Source organism: Hippocampus comes, unplaced genomic scaffold, assembly GCF_001891065.2.
Source record: "Hippocampus comes isolate QL1 unplaced genomic scaffold, H_comes_QL1_v1.1 scaffold86, whole genome shotgun sequence".
In the NCBI taxonomy this organism is placed as follows: domain Eukaryota; kingdom Metazoa; phylum Chordata; class Actinopteri; order Syngnathiformes; family Syngnathidae; genus Hippocampus; species Hippocampus comes.
The window spans coordinates 1957285-1975854 of record NW_017805882.1 but is presented as its reverse complement, the minus strand read 5'-3'; the positions used below and the strand labels follow the sequence as shown (position 1 = coordinate 1975854).

Here is an 18570-nt window from a genome sequence, read left to right as displayed (position 1 = left end):
TGATGTGCTTCTCCACCAATGAGCTATTTTTGTAAACAAATGGAAGGCAACACTCACACACACACAAGCCTGTTCTTCTGAGAACTTGGCATGATTTAGCACATAAAGTTATAGTTTGTAATTATCATCAAAAATTGATAAGGAAGCTAGCATATTTTGGCAGTTGCTTGACAAAGCTTGTTTTGCGGTTGCTGTTTGTTTATTTTCTAATACAAGTCAAACCCAAAGCGTCATCGTGGCTTTCAAATTATTCTAACCACAAATTGAGGTAAAATAAATCATTTCAAAAGAACGTGGCCTGTAGCATGTATTGTACTAGGGCTAGCTTTCTGTTTCTTTTTTTTTTTTTTTTTTAACATGTCAGTGTGGTTGTTTACTAACCACATGGAGGTTCCGCAGGCACAGTGATGTTCAGTTAAGGGGAGAGGAGAGGGACAGTTGAATCGGAGAGCTTCAAAAGTTAAAGATGAGAGAAAAAAATAAACATGTAGGATGGTGAATGATGTGCTTCTCCACCAATGAGCTATTTTTGTAAACAAATGGAAGGCAACACTCACACACACACAAGCCTGTTCTTCTGAGAACTTGGCATGATTTAGCACATAAAGTTATAGTTTGTAATTATCATCAAAAATTGATAAGGAAGCTAGCATATTTTGGCAGTTGCTTGACAAAGCTTGTTTTGCGGTTGCTGTTTGTTTATTTTCTAATACAAGTCAAACCCAAAGCGTCATCGTGGCTTTCAAATTATTCTAACCACAAATTGAGGTAAAATAAATCATTTCAAAAGAACGTGGCCTGTAGCATGTATTGTACTAGGGCTAGCTTTCTGTTTCTTTTTTTTTTTTTTTTTTTAACATGTCAGTGTGGTTGTTTACTAACCACATGGAGGTTCCGCAGGCACAGTGATGTTCATGTTGTGGGAAAATAGTCCGTTTTAAATATCTAGAGTTGAACTTTTTGTACAATTCCCTCCTACATTGTCATTACACACAGCAAATAACATAGCTGTAATCATCCAAATCTCCCCGCATGCATCCATGTATCTCTCTGAATTCTCTCTCGTATCACAATTGGCAAGGAGAGACCACCATTCAAATAAATATATCTGCAGCATTTTTTTTTTATTTTTTATAAACACAACTAATCTCACCCTCCCCAAAGCGCTCAATAGAGTAGTAGAGATGAAAACATGAAGGCAGGTTGTTTTCAGGCGCTGTAGACATGAATGAGGCCATGGATGGACCGCAGACCATCTGGTGCCTTGTACCATGGCGCCACAGAATCTTTGCAGCGATCAAGTCCACGGACGCACAAAGGCTCAACCGCTGTGATCTTTTTCCTTCTGAGGAGCCAGGCTGACGACAGCGAGGTCAAGATGAGGCATCAAAGCTGGACACCAATTGAAGAGGAATGACAGAAAGCTGTATTATTTGACTAACATAGAAAGGAAAAAAATGGATACAGCATTCACATTGTACCAAAGCATTTTCGAAACAGCTTCATGATTTATACATTTGTAGATCATGTATAGGATTCTGTATCATAGCAGTAATGAACTTTTTTTTTTTTTGACAGCACACGATTATACAGGATCATGAGCCCTACAAAAATAAACAAGGTCAACAAAATATTAAAAAACTTCTCGGCATTATACGGTGTAGCCCCGCACCACGGTGAACGACAACCAGAATAATAAACATAACCATACATTAAAACCACTGACAGTGTCAGTCAAAGAACAATATTATTATCTTGTTTATTTCTGTGGCTCTCGTAATGCAGCACGTGAAACAGTCAAACGTCTCCAACCTTTCACACTCTGAGAATTACTTTGACCAAATTAAAGCAGCCAAAAGCTACTTGTTTTTAGTTTGACTGTATATGACCATGATATGCTAACATTTACTTCACCCTGTATTTTACATAGCCGTTCCACTGTGAATGTAAATTATTTTTGTAACCTCATTTGTCATAAAAGGTGATTGGATATCTGATTTGAACAGTTATATAAGCATGACACCATAGATAACGTATATAGTATAGTTATCTCGTACAGGAAGAGATACAGTACTGTATATGCACATGTTCGCCGTCCCTTTTGTAAGCTACTCTGGGATAAGGTTGCCAAAAATAAAACAGAGTCCTAAAGTAATTTCTCCTTGAGGCATTAACACTAGTATAGTATAACCATGTTTTCACTTGGAATAAAAGAGCATATTCATGCATCCCAGTGCATTGCTAAACTGCTCATAGCAATATCCAATATTAGCAGGAATCACACCTGCATGTTATTTCAAGCAACTAGAGCTACTGTATGAAATACATCACCTGTGTGGCATATCATTGAGCAAACACTCCGAACGTTATGGTGCATATAAACTCTTCTTTTACAGCCGTGTAAGCAGCAAGACACCAGGCCACCACCACGAACTCCCCAGTGCCAATGTATGAGAAGTATACCTCTCAATGAGAAGTAATTTTGCAATTGATTTCAAATGTGATCAAAGAAATGTCAATAATGGGGGTTCAAATATTTGGAGAAGCCCTGGCAGTGTAGCGGTGGAGCAGAATGCACATCGCCAAAAGTCTGAGACAAAAGCAACCACCTGAAATGATTCCAAGGTTATTTTTTAAACTGATGCAAACTTCTCAGATCTTGTCAGATCATATCCAAAAATAGACAATATTTTTAAAGATAAGAGAAGAAAATACTTTTATGATAGTATGGCAGCATATTGGTGGTATAAAAAACAAACACTTCACTTTACTTTAAAACATGCCATATCAGGGGATTGATAAGTGATAGGTTAGGAACAATAAAAAAAAAAAAATGTTCTGAATCATTTGACAAAAATTTTTTTGTTTTTTAAATTTTGTCATCGATGGATCCCCGTGTTCCTGCCTGCGTCAACCCTGCGCCAGAGAGCCGAGGGACTGCTCGCAGCTAGCTTGATGGTTTTGCCGGCTCACAAATCAGTCCCCTTTTTTCATTCTTGCGAGCCGAGTACCTGTTATTTTTGCGCAGGATGCAAAGTAAAGCAACATCATCTGCTTGTTAAATTGCATAAAATTAGAGAAAAATGTGTGGCTGTAATAATACGTGGTCATGCGCGGGTGCTTTTCTGAAATAGGAAGGGCCTTTAAGACTTTGCGAGAGGATATGCCTTATTGTCTTCCAGTCATTAAATATTAACACAGCCATCCGACCCTGCCCCCCACTGAGGTCTGATTGAAAATTTCTTGCAAATAGGGATAGGATAAGGTCACCCCAAACTGTGTCCTCCTGCAGTGATTATACGCGGTCAAAACCACGTTAGAGTCCATACATCAGATTACTTGAACGACAACAGCATGAAGATTTTCAGAGATCAGCTCATGATTTGTTCAAAATCTAATTAAAACAAAATATCATCCACTTCGAGTTGGCAGAAAGTACAAAGTACTGCGAGGCCTTTAAATTCAATCTGATAGTTCAGAAGAAAGCAGCTGAAGGAACACCACATAATGACATCGAATTACAGGACCCTTGTGGATAAGAACAGGCAGTGCCCTTCATTTGCCATTCTTCTTCTTATCTGATTAATACAAAGGACATTATCAAGAAGGGGAACAAGGAAGAAAGTTCTCACCTGTCCCATAGCTTGACATTTCTGCAGTTGTTGGTGCAGCAGCCGGCTGATATCAAAGCTGTGATTAAAGAAGACAGCAAAGGGAACAAGAGGGAAGAAGTGACGGAAGAAAAGAAACAGGTTCATGAATGTTTCTTTCACATGGGAGTAACAACTCATTAATCTAATGATTTATATATGACGGGCTTGGAGTGCCATAAAAAAACAAAACTCTCCATAAATAAAACACCAGTTTTCATCAGAGGAACACAGTGCGTGATGGGATATACAATACTTTTGATGTCATAGAACATGGCAAATATAAGAACAACATGAAACCCGATTGAACCAACTGGTGTGTCATTTAAGGGAATACCTTTCCTTCCTGTTTCGACAAGAAGAGATTATACTTTCATGTTGTAGTATCTCTGCTCAAACTGGGAGATGAGTAAAACGTCGTTAGTTCAAAGCAACTGATTCTATCTACCATCACATCAGATATTATGTATTTTGTGCACCAACTGACATGCCAAAATGACAGTTAAAAGGCTTTCGTTTGCAGTGTACCATAATTTCAGGAGCAAATACTAAAGTAGATCCTCAAAAATCGATGAGCATGCACATATGTATACACACACGCACGCACGCGCGCACGCACACACACACACACACACACACGCACACACACACACACGCACGCACACACACACACACACACACACACACACACACACACACACACACACACAAATAGCATCTTAGTTTGAGGTTGCAATCAGATATCCTTTTAGTAATGTATCCATGTGGAACAGGAAGTCTGGGATGTACTTGGCTGCACTCTATGCAAGAAAAATAAGTCAAGGTGTACAGCTAATATAAAGCTGACACATTATTTACTATGGCCTGCCTTCACTGGGCAATTCATATTTGATCATTTTACCGATATCATGGAGCAGAGCTGGGCATTACATTAGTACTGAACAAAGTTCTGTCCATCCGTCATGAACAGACGCCCCATTTTGCTGCCAAATGATGAATGATAAGAAACTGACAGACTATGCGCTGACAGAAATGGGTTTTCGTCGGTCACTGAAATCGTCACTAATCGGGTCAGTGACCTTCTCAGTCCGTCACTGACAGACTACTGTTTCACTGACGACTGATGGAAATATGTACGCTGCATGTGTCTGCTTGAAGCTGGACCTAGTATTATATTTGAGTTGTTGCCATGACTACAGAAATCTAGAATCTTTGTTTTGAGTTAAATCTTTTATGTATATGTATTTATTTGCATATAAACCTTTATGGCGATGGATTCCCGTTAAATCTTGTTGAAATTATTTATTTCGAGAAGATTTTGTGAACAATTTGGTCTGGTTTGCGTCACATATGCCGGATTGGGCGGAAGGATCTGACAGAGGGTGATATTGGGAAAGAGTCCCATTTGTTTGACAATTGTAATCGTAATCGTTTTATTGTCTTCAATTTATTGACTACAGGTACTGGTTTACAAGGCATGCATATTTGGTTTATTTATCAAATGTTTGAGTCAGTGAGATGATTGTAAATATTGATTGTAAATACTCTGGAATATCTTTGTTTTACTTTTCAGTTTAAAAATGGATAAGCAATAAAACAAGCGTGGACATCATTACGAGGCATGCTTCTTTACTGGAGTAGATGCACTGCTTGTACTGCAAATGCGTGGAACATAGTAGGTAGGACGTTGTCACCGACACCGCTGAAGAAGCAGCAGAAGTTTAGTTTTCGACATGTTTAATACTATCGGTATGTTAATACTTTAGGTCAATTCTGATTTTTTTTTTTTACCCAAATATGACATGTATCGGATTTTCCCATTCAATTTCAGTACAATTCCATTTTTTTTCTTGTCTGACCCAGGCCTCTTGTGTATGGGGATATAAATCACATATACAGAATACGTGATGCTACTGCTATTGTTTTATGTTATACGATAATGGCCTCTTTTATACGTTAAGCATGCTGTTGTCACCCGAAAATTACCCTTGGTCTCACTCTGGCCACCGTACTAAATTGTATAACTCTCTGGCTTTGACTCTGAATACAAGTCCAACCTTTAAAAAAAAACAAAACTTTTTTTTCATGGGTTGCCCTTCAGGGAAAAAAAAGTGAAAAAAAAACTCTGACTCTATCTCTCTCTCTCTCTCTCTCTGAATGACAATGGTTTCCTCCCTATGAGTCTTTAATCATGTTTTCAGCACACTTCCTCTCTTTCGTTCACTAACATCTCCCATTAAAGATTCATAGCACTCTTGTGACCGCATACTTTCCTAAAGATTCCTCAAGCCACCATCAATACTGTGGCCGGCACCTTTCCGCCCATCTGTTTATCTTCGCAGGCGTGGAGGAATGAGGGAAGACTGCAATGACAGATATGGAAACTCCTTTAAAGGGTCAGGGGCCTGTGGGTATTTGCCTTTGGAGGTCAGTGTGCTTGAAGGAGGAGTGATTTTAGGATTAGGCAAGGTGGTTTTATTTGCATAGCTTACATCACTGTTCAACGTAACAGAAAAACAATAAATACACTTACAGACTAAGATGAAAATAAATATTTAAATTGATAATGTAAATCTAAAGATGGTTAGAAAGGGGTGAACACTATATGCTTCATTCAAGCAAACACTCAAATGCAGGCAAAATGTACTGTATGTAAAATGGGTGTGCTCTGTTTTAGTATGATGCATAGGTAGGAGTAAGTCGGATACAGTATGTGCAAGTTACTACAAGTCTCAAGTTGTAAACTTCAAGTCTCAAGCAAGTCCAATATCACTATGAGTGGTTGGTGGCGTTGGACATCATGCAGTTCGACCGGCCTGGTAATAGACCGGCAGTTCGGGAAAATCAATGGTCAACACATTATTCAAATGAATGACCCTCAGAGTTGCTTCCATCGCTGTTTGTGTTAGGTCGACTCGCCACTTCACAGCAGCAAGTGACGGTGACTGGGCTGACAATTTGGTGTGAATGAAACTAAAATCGTAGTTTTTTTTCTTTTTTGCTTTTTTCCCTGAAAAAAAATGAAAATTCAGATTTCAAACTACCGTATTGGCCCGAATACAAGATGGCCCTGATTATAAGACGACCCCCTCTTTTTCAAGACTCAAGTTTGACAAAAAAGACTTTTTGAACACCAAATTAATTTTATTGAGAAAATAATTACAGTACATCTGAAACAAATGATTATAACAATATATTTGAGAGAAAAAGCATGTTATTTTGCCTCATTCAAATCTTAATATCCGAACATTTAAATATGTAAACTAAAGTGCAATCACATTCGTAAATGAATGGCTTCTGGATTTTGAAATGTAAATTACATCATAACTTCTCCTCAGCTGCCGGTTAACCTGGCCGATCTTCGACCCACTTTTCTCCAGATTGTTGCTACGTTTCTCCATTTTCTGATATCTCTTCTATTATTTTATTCTCTTTTCTTTCTTACCGCTATTTTTTATTTTTCTTCTTCGTGCTACTGCTATTTTTATTTTTATTCTTCGTGACAGGGGTTCACTTTGGCCTGGGGAGTCAAGTTCAGTATTCGCTTCAATGATATCTGGCGCCATCTAGCGTCGTGAATGGGTATAATGTCTAGACCCGAATATGTCTTATTTCAATGCAATAAAAACCGTCTTATATTCGGGCCAATACGGTAAAAACAAGATGACTTATAGTAAAGCGATCCTTCACCACTTCGTGCTTCAAGTTTTGTGGCTGCAGTGTTTCGTTTTTTTTTTTTTTTTTTTTACAGAAAATCTGATATGTCGGCAGCCAAATTATGGAAAGATACGTTGTTTCAGGTTGACGTGACTCAGAAGCTTTGCACATGTGTATTCTGTACTTTACATGCCCACTCAAACAAAGCACATGATTAGTTCGCAACCCAACAAAAACCAACGACAACACAAGTGGATTTATCCGGTAAATTGACTGACTGCGCACATCGCAGCCTCACTCAGCATTTTGCATTGTCTTACATACTGTATCTTAGAGTTGTTTGTGATAACGTTTTTTTGTTTAAGAGATAACATTTTTTGATTTGTTAAACTGCGTCCCAACCACTTGCCGCTGCCAAAGCAATGCGTCCCCGCTGAGTGGGAGCATGTATGCCCGCTCGTCAGAGATGGCACCATCAACAGGGACACATTGCTTCAACAGCGGAAGCAGGGAGTTGGTTTGCAGCCTTGACCAGGTCAGGGAGCCTTATTTTGAAGGTTTCCCGACCCAGTCAGCTGTTTTTTAGACACGTCACAAGGAAGCAGTGACAACTCAGATGAAGGCTGAAGTGACATCCAAAACTGTCAGCTCAGGAAGAGGTTTTTTTTTTTATATTCACTAAAAAAAGACCACTCTCTGATTTAAAAAAAAAAAGAAACCTGAAACCTATTTCAATTAATATGAAGACAAGATGGACATCATGGCGCTACCATCACCATTTTTATTCTCCAATTTACAAACCTCAGCAACAGCATCAGCGCCTTAAGAGGAAGAGTCTCCGAGTGAACCAAAAGCCTATGAGTCAAGTGAGAGCCGCATTCGACGCCACCAACACAAGCCTCTTCGCGTCACTCAGAGAGCAATGGTGACGGATGTTAATTACTGTGTAAGGTTTTACTCTTAAAGATTTCAGCAAATACGTGTACTGATGTAATCTTTGCCCCAAATATGTAAAGTATAAATAGTGTTTACATACTTTAAACATGCTGATTCCAACATACACGGAAATGGGGGCGGGGGAGCAGGGGGGCAAATCCTACCTCGCAATTTTCATCTTTCGTGTTGGGTTTCTCGTCCCCATTAACCACGAAAAACGAGGGATTACTATAGTTCAAGTCTACGTCAGTTAAATACCAAGTACCAAATCAAGTCAAATCATTCCCAAGTTTTTGGCAAGCAAGACACAATTCCTAAAAATAGCAACTTGAGTCTGACCCGACTCAAGCCATATGACTCGAGTCCTCTATCTCTGGTATGATGCATATTGCAGCATATTGCAATCCCAACACTGACATCAATGCATTTACTGTGTGACGAAAGCTCATGACTGAAGACAGATACCAGCATTTATCAATTCTTGTTTTTTTCCCTCTTTGATTTATGTAATAATTTAATAAAATCTTACATTATAAATGTAGTATGCTCAGAGCAGATGGTGCATTTCAAAATAAATGTAGAATTTCCCAAATGTGTTCATACAGTGACCTTAACAGGGTTAAATTTCAATGCTAATATAGTGCAGGACAAAAAAAAGTTAGGTCAGTGAAAGACAGATTTGATCTATTTCTGTAGACGGTGCACATGCGCTCGGGCATAAAAACTGGTGAATCTTGATTTTCGTGCTGGACCGAGCCTCCTCGAGCGTGTTTAGGGATTTAGCAGACCGCACTGCACCATGTTATGGTGTTCCATTGGACGAAGGGCGTTTTTTTTTTTTTTCACCCGCCCGTGGTGCACCAGACTTACGCCTGCATCAGGTTTGTTTTTAACTAAACGGAGACCATTACTCATTATTTTCATAATGGCTGGCGTCGGGACGGAACTCCCGTGTCACAATATGGTGGAGTCCCTATATTTTTTACACAAATCTAAACTATTAGTCAGTTCATACGTATGGGTGTTACTTTTACAAATTATTGACCAATCCAAAGTGTTGCTCTCTTTGACAATGCAATGTTAATGATTGAACAAATCTGACATTTTTCGAGGTCTCCTCAAAAGTGATGATTTTGGAGATACAGACCAGCAAAATGTCGGTTTGGCGGTATGCCATGTGACTTTTCAAGTTGAAAATTTCTCGGCTCAATAAAGGTTGGCAAACACTGGCTCAGTGTTTGCCATCTTGTTCTCCGGTTGAATAAAGCAAATTATGAAGGCAGATTTGCTGGAGGTCAAAATGTATTCTGAGGAATAAAAAAACAATTTGGAATGCTTTGAAACTGCGTGGGATATGTCCGATTTCCCACTTTCCTGGAATACGGCATTAGGCCTCAGAGTTGACTTCGGGGTACTGTACACCGGCTAAAATTTATTTTGCTGTCAACAGTCACACATCACAAAATTGAAATCTGCTATACTTGTGAAACATACTCGCTACACCTTTAGAATCCCTGTCAACCAAACTCCATTGGTAATGACACGTTCTTAATCAACCAACAAATTCTGAATGGGGCCTTATCAAGGAGATTTTTGAAATGATTTTTTTTTTAACACCCTTGGACAGCTTTAGTGGATTTGGGTATGGGCAGGATGTCAATGGCAAAATAAGATTTAATGTGATGTGACTGATATTTCAAGGGAAATGGTTTTGGTGTCGGTCAAAGCCCGAGTGTATAGATGACATGATTATCCCAGAATAATATAAACCATAAACTTCCTCTCAGCATGGCCGTATATTCCTCGACACAAAGATCCATGGGATTGACTTGGAAGGTGGTGGTGTCACTGATTACTTTGTAGGCAAGGATCATTCATCAAAAATATATATATTTGTATATTGGGCTATACCATGAGTTCATGATCCATTGAAGACATTAAAAAATATTTTTGGGGGAGATTTAAATCCAATCGTTTGATGAATGTACATAAAAGAAGTTGATTTAAGTGGAGATTAATGACAGATGACTGATGTATGAGAACCATTTGTCAAACCTGGTAATCAAGTTGTTATTGATGTCTACATCAAGTCAGTAAACTCATGAAGCATTCTCCTTGGTGCCACTCATCTCTCAATCCTCTTTTATCTGTCACCCGTCCTCTCTCCTATTCTTTCAATTTACAGGATCAATGCAAGGTAATTTCACATGACCACTCTTCTCAGATCTCTGAAAAAGTGATGCATAAATTATTCAGGCCGGGCGGATAGGAAAGCCCATGAAGATGCAGGATAGATCAGTCATCTTCTGTTAATTATGATATGAATAAGGACGGAGGGACGATGACGGAATGGTACCCAGGTCGCGGACGGAAGACGGACTGGCATAATAGGGGAACGTGCCCATCTCTGAATAATACTAAAACTACCATGTAGAAAGTTTGAATTAGGCAAATTGTATTTTTTAAGATGGTGTAATACTCAGTACGTTGATGATCAATGTACCGTAAGTGAAGCCTTATGCTAAACTCTTAAGTGACAAAGAAAAATAAAAGAAGAATATCCTCTATAATAGTGTTTCCTTGTCTGTTTTGTCTCACTGTGAGGAAAAAGTAGACTGTAGAGAGATCAGAGCATGAAGCTCACTGAAGTAGAGCTGAATAATTGGAGCCCCGTTGGCTGATCATGCCTGAGAACACTGTGTATATTGTACGTGTACAGTTCTATTGCCTTTGTGTTTTTATTGAAGCATGCAGCGATATGCACGTATTAAATGACAACACATTCTCTTGCAACCGTATTTACTCTTGATGAGTGTTCTGAACATTTGAATGTTTAGTGTTTGCACAATTGCAAATTTACCTGAGTGAACATGTGAATAATATTTTGTGCGTCCAATATGATTTGTCTTTGGAAGATGTATTCTTTCATGAGACATATGAAGCAAGCAGGACACTAAAATGAAATACGTTGTGAGATTTATTGTGTGAAGCGTCACAAAGGCCTGCATTTGTTTTGTGTGTGTTTAGCGTTTTCAAGGTCTGCATGTGAGTTATATTGGCAGAGATTAAATATCCACGCAAACGTTTGCGATATAAACTACGGTTTTCTTCAATTTTAATATGTGAGCAACAAACAACTCGATGCTTATGAATAAAACATGATACAGGGTATACCATGGGGAAGGTGAAGAGTGTGTACTCTGACTGCCTTGTTTTAGTATTTATGTTAGTTTTAGATGTGCTTGGCTGCAGAACAATGGATTAAAATTCCACAGTTATAAGGACCACTCCATCACACAGAATTGTGCAATGTTCTTCACTGTTAAATTGGGTGTGGGCAAATCCAAATTCCAGTCAAGTTGGTACATTGGGTAAAATGTAAAAACAGAACACAAGTACCGTATTTTCCGGATTATAAATCGCTCCGGAGTATAGGTCGAACCAACCATAAAATGCATAATAAAGAAGAAAAAAACATATATAAGTCGCACTGGAGTATATATCGCATTTTGGGGGGAAATTTATTTGATAAAATTCAACACCAAGAACATACATGCCATCTTGAAAGGCAATTTAAAATAAAAATAAAATAGAAAACAACACGCTGAATAAGTGTACGATATGCTAACGTTACATGATGCATAAACGACGAACTGAGAACGTGCCTGGTATGTTCAAGTAACATATTAAGAGTTATTCAGATAACTATAGCATAAAGAACATGCTAACAAGTTCACCAAACCATCAATGTCACTCCAAATCACGAAAGCCAATGGAATCTTCATCCTCTGTGTCACTTTAAAGCAACTCCACCAACTCTGGAGGTAGAAGATGCAGCGCTTCCTCTTCTACGTCGCTTACGTCAGACTCATCGTCTAAAAAGACATCGAGTCTTTTTAGTGTATTCAATTAAAATATACCACAGTTTGAAATCAATCGCAAAACACTGCATTCTGTTTTACGTTTTACACAATGTAACATCAGTGGAATTGGGATGTGTACATACTGTACATCTAAATGCCAATCACTCTCACACTTTCGCACATTAAAGATACACCTGATACATCTTTTACACAAATATATAATATACAATAGTCTTTTATAATATTGCACCACAATGCAATATATGGTAAGCACATCTGCCTCAAAGTTGAGTCATTCCATCAACTTGCATGTTAAGCTAATTGAATACTAATATTGCCCTTAGGTATAAATGCTCGTGTGAAGGTTTGTTTGTCTAAACGTGTCTTACGATTACTGGCAGCAAGTCCATTGTGTACCTGGCCTCTCACCCAAAGTCATCTCGGATCGGAGGCAACTCACCCTCCATGACAATGAAGACAAGTCATATAGCTGGTTGCACAGATGGATGTTTATGATCGTATCTCAAGAAAATGAGAAACATGTGTCGATTAAAAATCAAAGCCGCTATGCTGCTGAAAGCCAGCATCCGGTGCATCATGAAATCAGCCGCCACTCTGCACTTCCACTTCTCCTTCACTCATCTGATCATCTGATACATCCAGACTGACAGCTCTCAGGACGGCACTCAACTTCACCTCAACTGAACGTGACACACACACAAATACGGTTCCTGCTGGTGACTTTGGGACAGACAGACAGACAGGCAGACAGTTTCCCTCCGGCCCAGTTGTGCCCCTGCTAAATGACAGCTATGTCTAAGCTTCCAGTTAATTACCTGGCCTCGCAAGTTAATTTCCTTTCAGCTTACTGAGCCATTCCCCGGTGGCACTGTCTGAAAAGGACAAAGACCCTTCTCCAGTCCACTGAAGTTGCGTGTCTACCGGATGACTGGGGTTACTGTGGAACAGTTGTCACCTACCTCAGGGGTTTGTGCTGGAGTGATGCGAGTACACGGAAAGATGCCTGCTCGTAAACTCACACAGCTACTAAAGTCAAAATATTTGGAAGCATCTTTATATTCTTAATGAGTTCATGAATTCTGAATGGAGTGATTCTTTTCGATTTTATTCTCAACACCAATCAAATGTTTACAGTCCGATGGGATGCTTACACACTGTGCTGCACACACTCATTCTCAGTATTTTTATTTTTAAGTTCTTTACTATATCCGGTAGGGTGACCAAACGTCTTTTTTTTTTTTTTTGCCCGGACATGCCTAAATCTTAACACTATATCTGGTCATCTGGCGCCGTTTTAGAAATCCATGAAAATGTCTTACTTTAATTGTTTTTCATGAGACCAATTAGTGTGTGTTTGTGTGTTTAATTTAACAGTCATGTGAAACTAATTGGCTGGCAACCGGTCCAGAGTGTCCCCTGCCTACTGCCTGAAGACAGCCGGGATAGGCTCCAGCACCCCCCGCGACCCTTGTGAGGATAAAGCGGCTCAGAAAATGGATGGATGAATGGATGGATGGATGGATGGATGGATGAAACTAATCAGAGGCGGAGTTTTTGAAATGAGAGGCGCAGTGCACCATTACTGGCGAAGTGTGTGGAGCACGTGCACTCAGTTACAAGAGTGAGTGCCGGATAGAAAACGCTCTGCTGCTGAAATGGGATGGAATGGAGCCCCATCTGAATAAGCAAGGGATACGACATCTGTTTCATTCGTCTGTGTTTCATCGCTGTGGTTGAAGTCACTCGACCGAGAAGTTCGTTACGATTACAGTTCAGAGTTGAGGATAAAAGCTAACACTGCGCAAAGCTCGCATGTTCATATATTTCAATGTCTAATAAAGGTCAAAGCTCATTTGGACACATAAAAACACCCAAAAAAGCGGTATGAGAAGGGAATTCATCTGCAAAGTTGACGGGTCCTTAATTGTTAGACCCGGGAACACAGGATGGAGAACAAAACAATTATGAGGAAGAAAACTAAAGACTGAAGTGACATTTTCAGTGAGCTGCCATCAGTATTTCAGGCCGACCTAGTCTGTCCAAGTCCGAGGTGTCAGTCAAACGGCATAAAGAAAGGACTTGCTGGTACTAAGTCACACGCAGGTGCAGCATACCTGACATGCAGCCAAATCCAGAAAAATAAATAAATAATAACTGTCCCTTTCAATCCCACAGATCTCCATGACAGAAGAGGTACTATTTCGAACATTGTCATAGTTAAGTAAGACTTAAAAAAAAGACTTACTGCTATGTAGTTTTGTTTTACTTTCTACACATAAAGAGGAGGTATAATATCTAACTTTGATCACTCGGATGCAACCTCAAGTGTGCATCGCCAGCGAACAGGGGAGCAATATCTCGGGACAAAGTGTCTTTTGTTCATGAGATAATAAAGATGCCATTTATTTCAGTACATGTTAAATATCGCAATCATGTTGATCTTGCAATAGTCAACACCCATATCACATATTGCAGGTTTTTCCAATATCATGCAGCCCTACTTTAAATATCCATCCATCCCTCCATTTTCCGAACCGCTTAATCCTCACCAGGGTCGCGGGGGGTGCTGGAGCCTATCCCAGTTGTCTTCGGGCAGTAGGCGTGGGACACCCTCAACCGGTTGCCAGCCAATCGCAGGGCACACAGAGACGAACAACCATGCGCGCTCACACTCACACCTAGGGACAGTTTAGTGTGTTCAATCAGCCTGCCATACATGGTTTTGGAACGTGGGAGGAAACCGGAGCACCCGGAGAAAACCCATGCAGGCCCGGGGGAGAACATGCAAATTCCACACAGGGAGGCCGGAGCTGGAATCGAACCCGGTACCTCTGCACTGTGAAGTTGACATGCTAACCACTGTACTACCGGGCCGCCTTACTTTAAATATATTAGTTATAATATATGGCATCTTTGAGTACCACTTCAGTATCCTGAGGCCGGGCCGAGTGTATATTAGGTGTGATATTAGGGTGACCATATTTTGATTTCCAAAAAGGAGTGGAAATCAAAATATGGTCACCCGAATATCCAAAAAACTTGACTTTACTACGTTCCGCCATAATGATGATTTAGCCTCACAAAATCCTATTTGTTTTCTTGATAGTGACGTAAAACACTATTTTCACAGTTGTCACTGCTGCTGTTTGGAATTAATATTTACAATGCAGCAAAGAAGCACGATGACACTGGTTGTACCATCCAGGAAGCGGATTAAGAAGACGAAGCTAGCTGCATCTTGATTTAATATGACAATGATCTGCATCCAAATTCGTTAACAAAATGCCCAATCATGCACGCCTTGGCTAATGGCTGCTTTTATGGCTTACAGACAAGGTTGCTGGGGATAATTCATCTCAGGTGTGATTACATATTCAAATACCAAGATAGCCGTTAAAGGTAACATTTAGATAGACATCCACCTTGAGAATCTAAACCCTCTCTTTACTGCATGCAAAGGGATTCCACCTTGAATTTAAAAGTGAAATGAGCTGCAGCAGACTGTGTGGATATGTTTTAAATGGAGGTGTAGGTAATAAAAACACAACTTTATGTGCCTGACTAAGCCAATCTAGACAATGTCATGCTATTGTTGCAAATTCACAGCCTCATGAACGACAAAGCTGACATAATAGCTGTCCAGATGAGGCTTTCTGCTAATAATACTAATCCATTAGAGTTACAGCGCCAAATACTTCTCTAAACCCTTTTTTATCTGAGCAGCTGTGACAAACATTTGGGTTTCTTCATGAGTCGCTAAGGATGTGACACTCCACAATTTATCGGGGAGGCTTTACATCCAACAAGTGGAAAGGAAGTGGACAGAGTGGAGTGAGAAGAAGAAAGAAATAAGTGAAGATGGCGGAAAGCTGGATGCAAGGGGATGGGGAAAGGGAAAGCCATAATCCACTCAAATACATATTCAATCCTCTTTCCCTTGCTTAGCCTGCCAATCAGTACATCCTCCAGCATCCTGCAGAAAGAGTGCTTTGTCATCTTTTTTTTTTTCTCTGAATCGAACAGCTGTATTTAACACTGCAAACCAATTATGATGGAAGGAAGACAGAGAAGGAACAGGGAAAGAAAAACTTAAAAGCTTATGGCCTGAAAAAGGTTGAACTTTAACTCGGACCAAAAGCAATGATTTAATTTTAGACCACATTTTACAAGTTAAAACCAATATTGCAACTTGCGTATTACTTCATCAAGGCACACTACTCTTAAATGAGATAATGCCCTTTAATGATCCCCAGATGAGAAATTCTGGTGTTACATCAGTTGTACAAAAATATCTCGAAAATCATGAGTTAAAAATGGTTCCAAGCCAAACAACATATAAAGTAGATACTGTTAAGTGATCACCACCAGCCACCCCCTATAAATGCCTTCCTATCATTAAGCTCTCAAATGAATAGCTAAAGGTTTTGCTATTTTAACATGAATGTAAAGAAGAAACAACCTTGAAATCTGAGTGTCTTTTGCCCTATGCCTTTGCATAACCCTGCTCACTGACAAATACAGGGAGATTGTTCGTGTTAATTAATACAAAGTACTTTGTGGTATTTTATTGCTTGAAAGACCTTTTCATAAAAGTGAATGGACTACAAAGCTCGAAGGAAACCTAATTTTAGCAACTGACTCAATGTGACTGATATGAACAACCTGAAGGTAGCAGAATGCAATGGAATTCCTCTTCCATCCTTGATTATTCCTGGACTGCCGTAACTGAGCTCACTCACAGTTTCGATGCATGTTTTGCAAAGATGGCCATCTACTGTGCATCGTTGTCACATGGGGAGCGGAATTAGGACCCAGAAGCAGACACGGAAGTTGAAAAGTAAAAGTCTTTATCTATGAAAATACAAAGTCAGAGAGCAGGGCTGGAGGCAGAAGACATGGAACAGAGCTGACATTCTTACTGGGAGGAAGCTCGACTTACTGACAACGTGTCCCTGAATAATCCACGTTCATACGTATACTGTCAAGCCGATATGACAGAATAAAGAACGAAAGCATAAAAGAGCCACAGCAACTGCATAGCAACTGAAACGTCGAGGAAAGAGTCGCAAACATAGTGGCAAGCAAATTTCAACAAAATTAATAGCCTGCTAAAAGTAGACAACTACAAATTCTACAATCAAGTTACGTTTCTTATGTTGGTCCGGCTCACAAATGGCATTTGTGCATCTCATAGCAGGGGTTCGTTTTTCTTTCCCGCAAATGTTGCTTTTTTTTTTTTTTCTGCGCTGATCATCTCAACATCCATCCATCTATCCAATGTCAACACCGCTTATGCTGAACAGGGTCACAGGGAGTTGCTGGAGCCTATACCAGCTGACTATGGGTGGAAGGCAGACTACACCCTCAACTAGTCACCAGTCAGCCGCAGGGAAATCATCTCAACAGTTTAAATTAATATGCGGAACTTGTGATTGGTGAATCAGAAAAACTGATTAAGTCTCTTTGCTTGTGAAAGAGAAGCTCTGCTGTGCAAATATGGTAAAAGATTACCTTTCAGGTCAGTTATTGGATGATTATTTATGGAGTGAATAATAATTTACAATGTAAAATTCTATACCTTTATATTGAGGTGTGGAACTTATGTTTTACTATCAAATGTTCATTTTTTTCATGTTATTGCACATTGTGTAGGTTTTAAAAAAAAATATTTCAGGCCTGGCACTTGTTTTATTACAAGTACTTTTTGAGTAATTCTCAAAAGGCTGATTAATAGATTGTCTCCTGTGTTTGGATGAGACAGTAGAATTATTCTTCATGTTGACTTTGCAAAAGTGGTGTTTTTGGTGGTTTGGGGGAATTCCATTATTTTTGCTGCTGCTGCTGCTGCAAAAAAAAACAATTATAAATAAAATGTGTGATAAGCCTCACAGAAGTTACAAATGCAGAGCAGAGGTCAGAGTGTTGTTTTTGTCCGGAATTTAAAAGGCTTAAACTTGTGCACTGTTGAGTGCCACATGAACATGAGACTTTCATTTGTCAACAACAACACAGCTACAGAGACAGCCATCTCACACACACACACACACGCACACACACACACACACACACACACACACACACACACACACACACACACACACAAGTTTATAAAAATTGAAATAATACTGTGCAAAGAGCTTACAGGATAATCCCAGAAAGTGGAATGCACTACAACGTCATAGGAATTAAATTCCTTCTTCATCCAAAAAAAGAACATGCAAGGATGGCTCAGGGGATGACTCAAACAGACATAGGCACGACAACCTTCAACACATGGGTCTTACTCAAGACCTTTTCAAACGTAACATTTTGACACGTCTTGTTGCTTTAGGTCAGGGGTGTCAAAGTCAAATGGACGGAGGGCCAGATAAAAATTTTTGCTGCAAGCCGAGGGCCGGACTGATTGAATGTTCATTGAAAACTTTAAAAATAACCACATATTG

At 39.5% G+C, this 18570-nt stretch overlaps 1 protein-coding gene across 1 annotated transcript in view; it reads right to left on the bottom strand.

Annotated features, from left to right (window-relative positions):
* Nucleotides 1–975: 975 nt before the first annotated feature.
* Nucleotides 976–18570, bottom strand: part of ccdc85al (coiled-coil domain containing 85A, like) — a 23271-nt gene continuing 5676 nt past the window's right edge. Inside the window, exons 3-4 of the mRNA XM_019889397.1 lie at nucleotides 3633–3690; nucleotides 976–1392 (exon numbers count right to left, since the gene is read on the bottom strand). Coding sequence (XP_019744956.1) covers nucleotides 1374–1392; nucleotides 3633–3690 — 77 coding nt within the window. The 3' untranslated portion in view covers nucleotides 976–1373. The remainder of the gene's footprint in view (nucleotides 1393–3632; nucleotides 3691–18570) is intronic.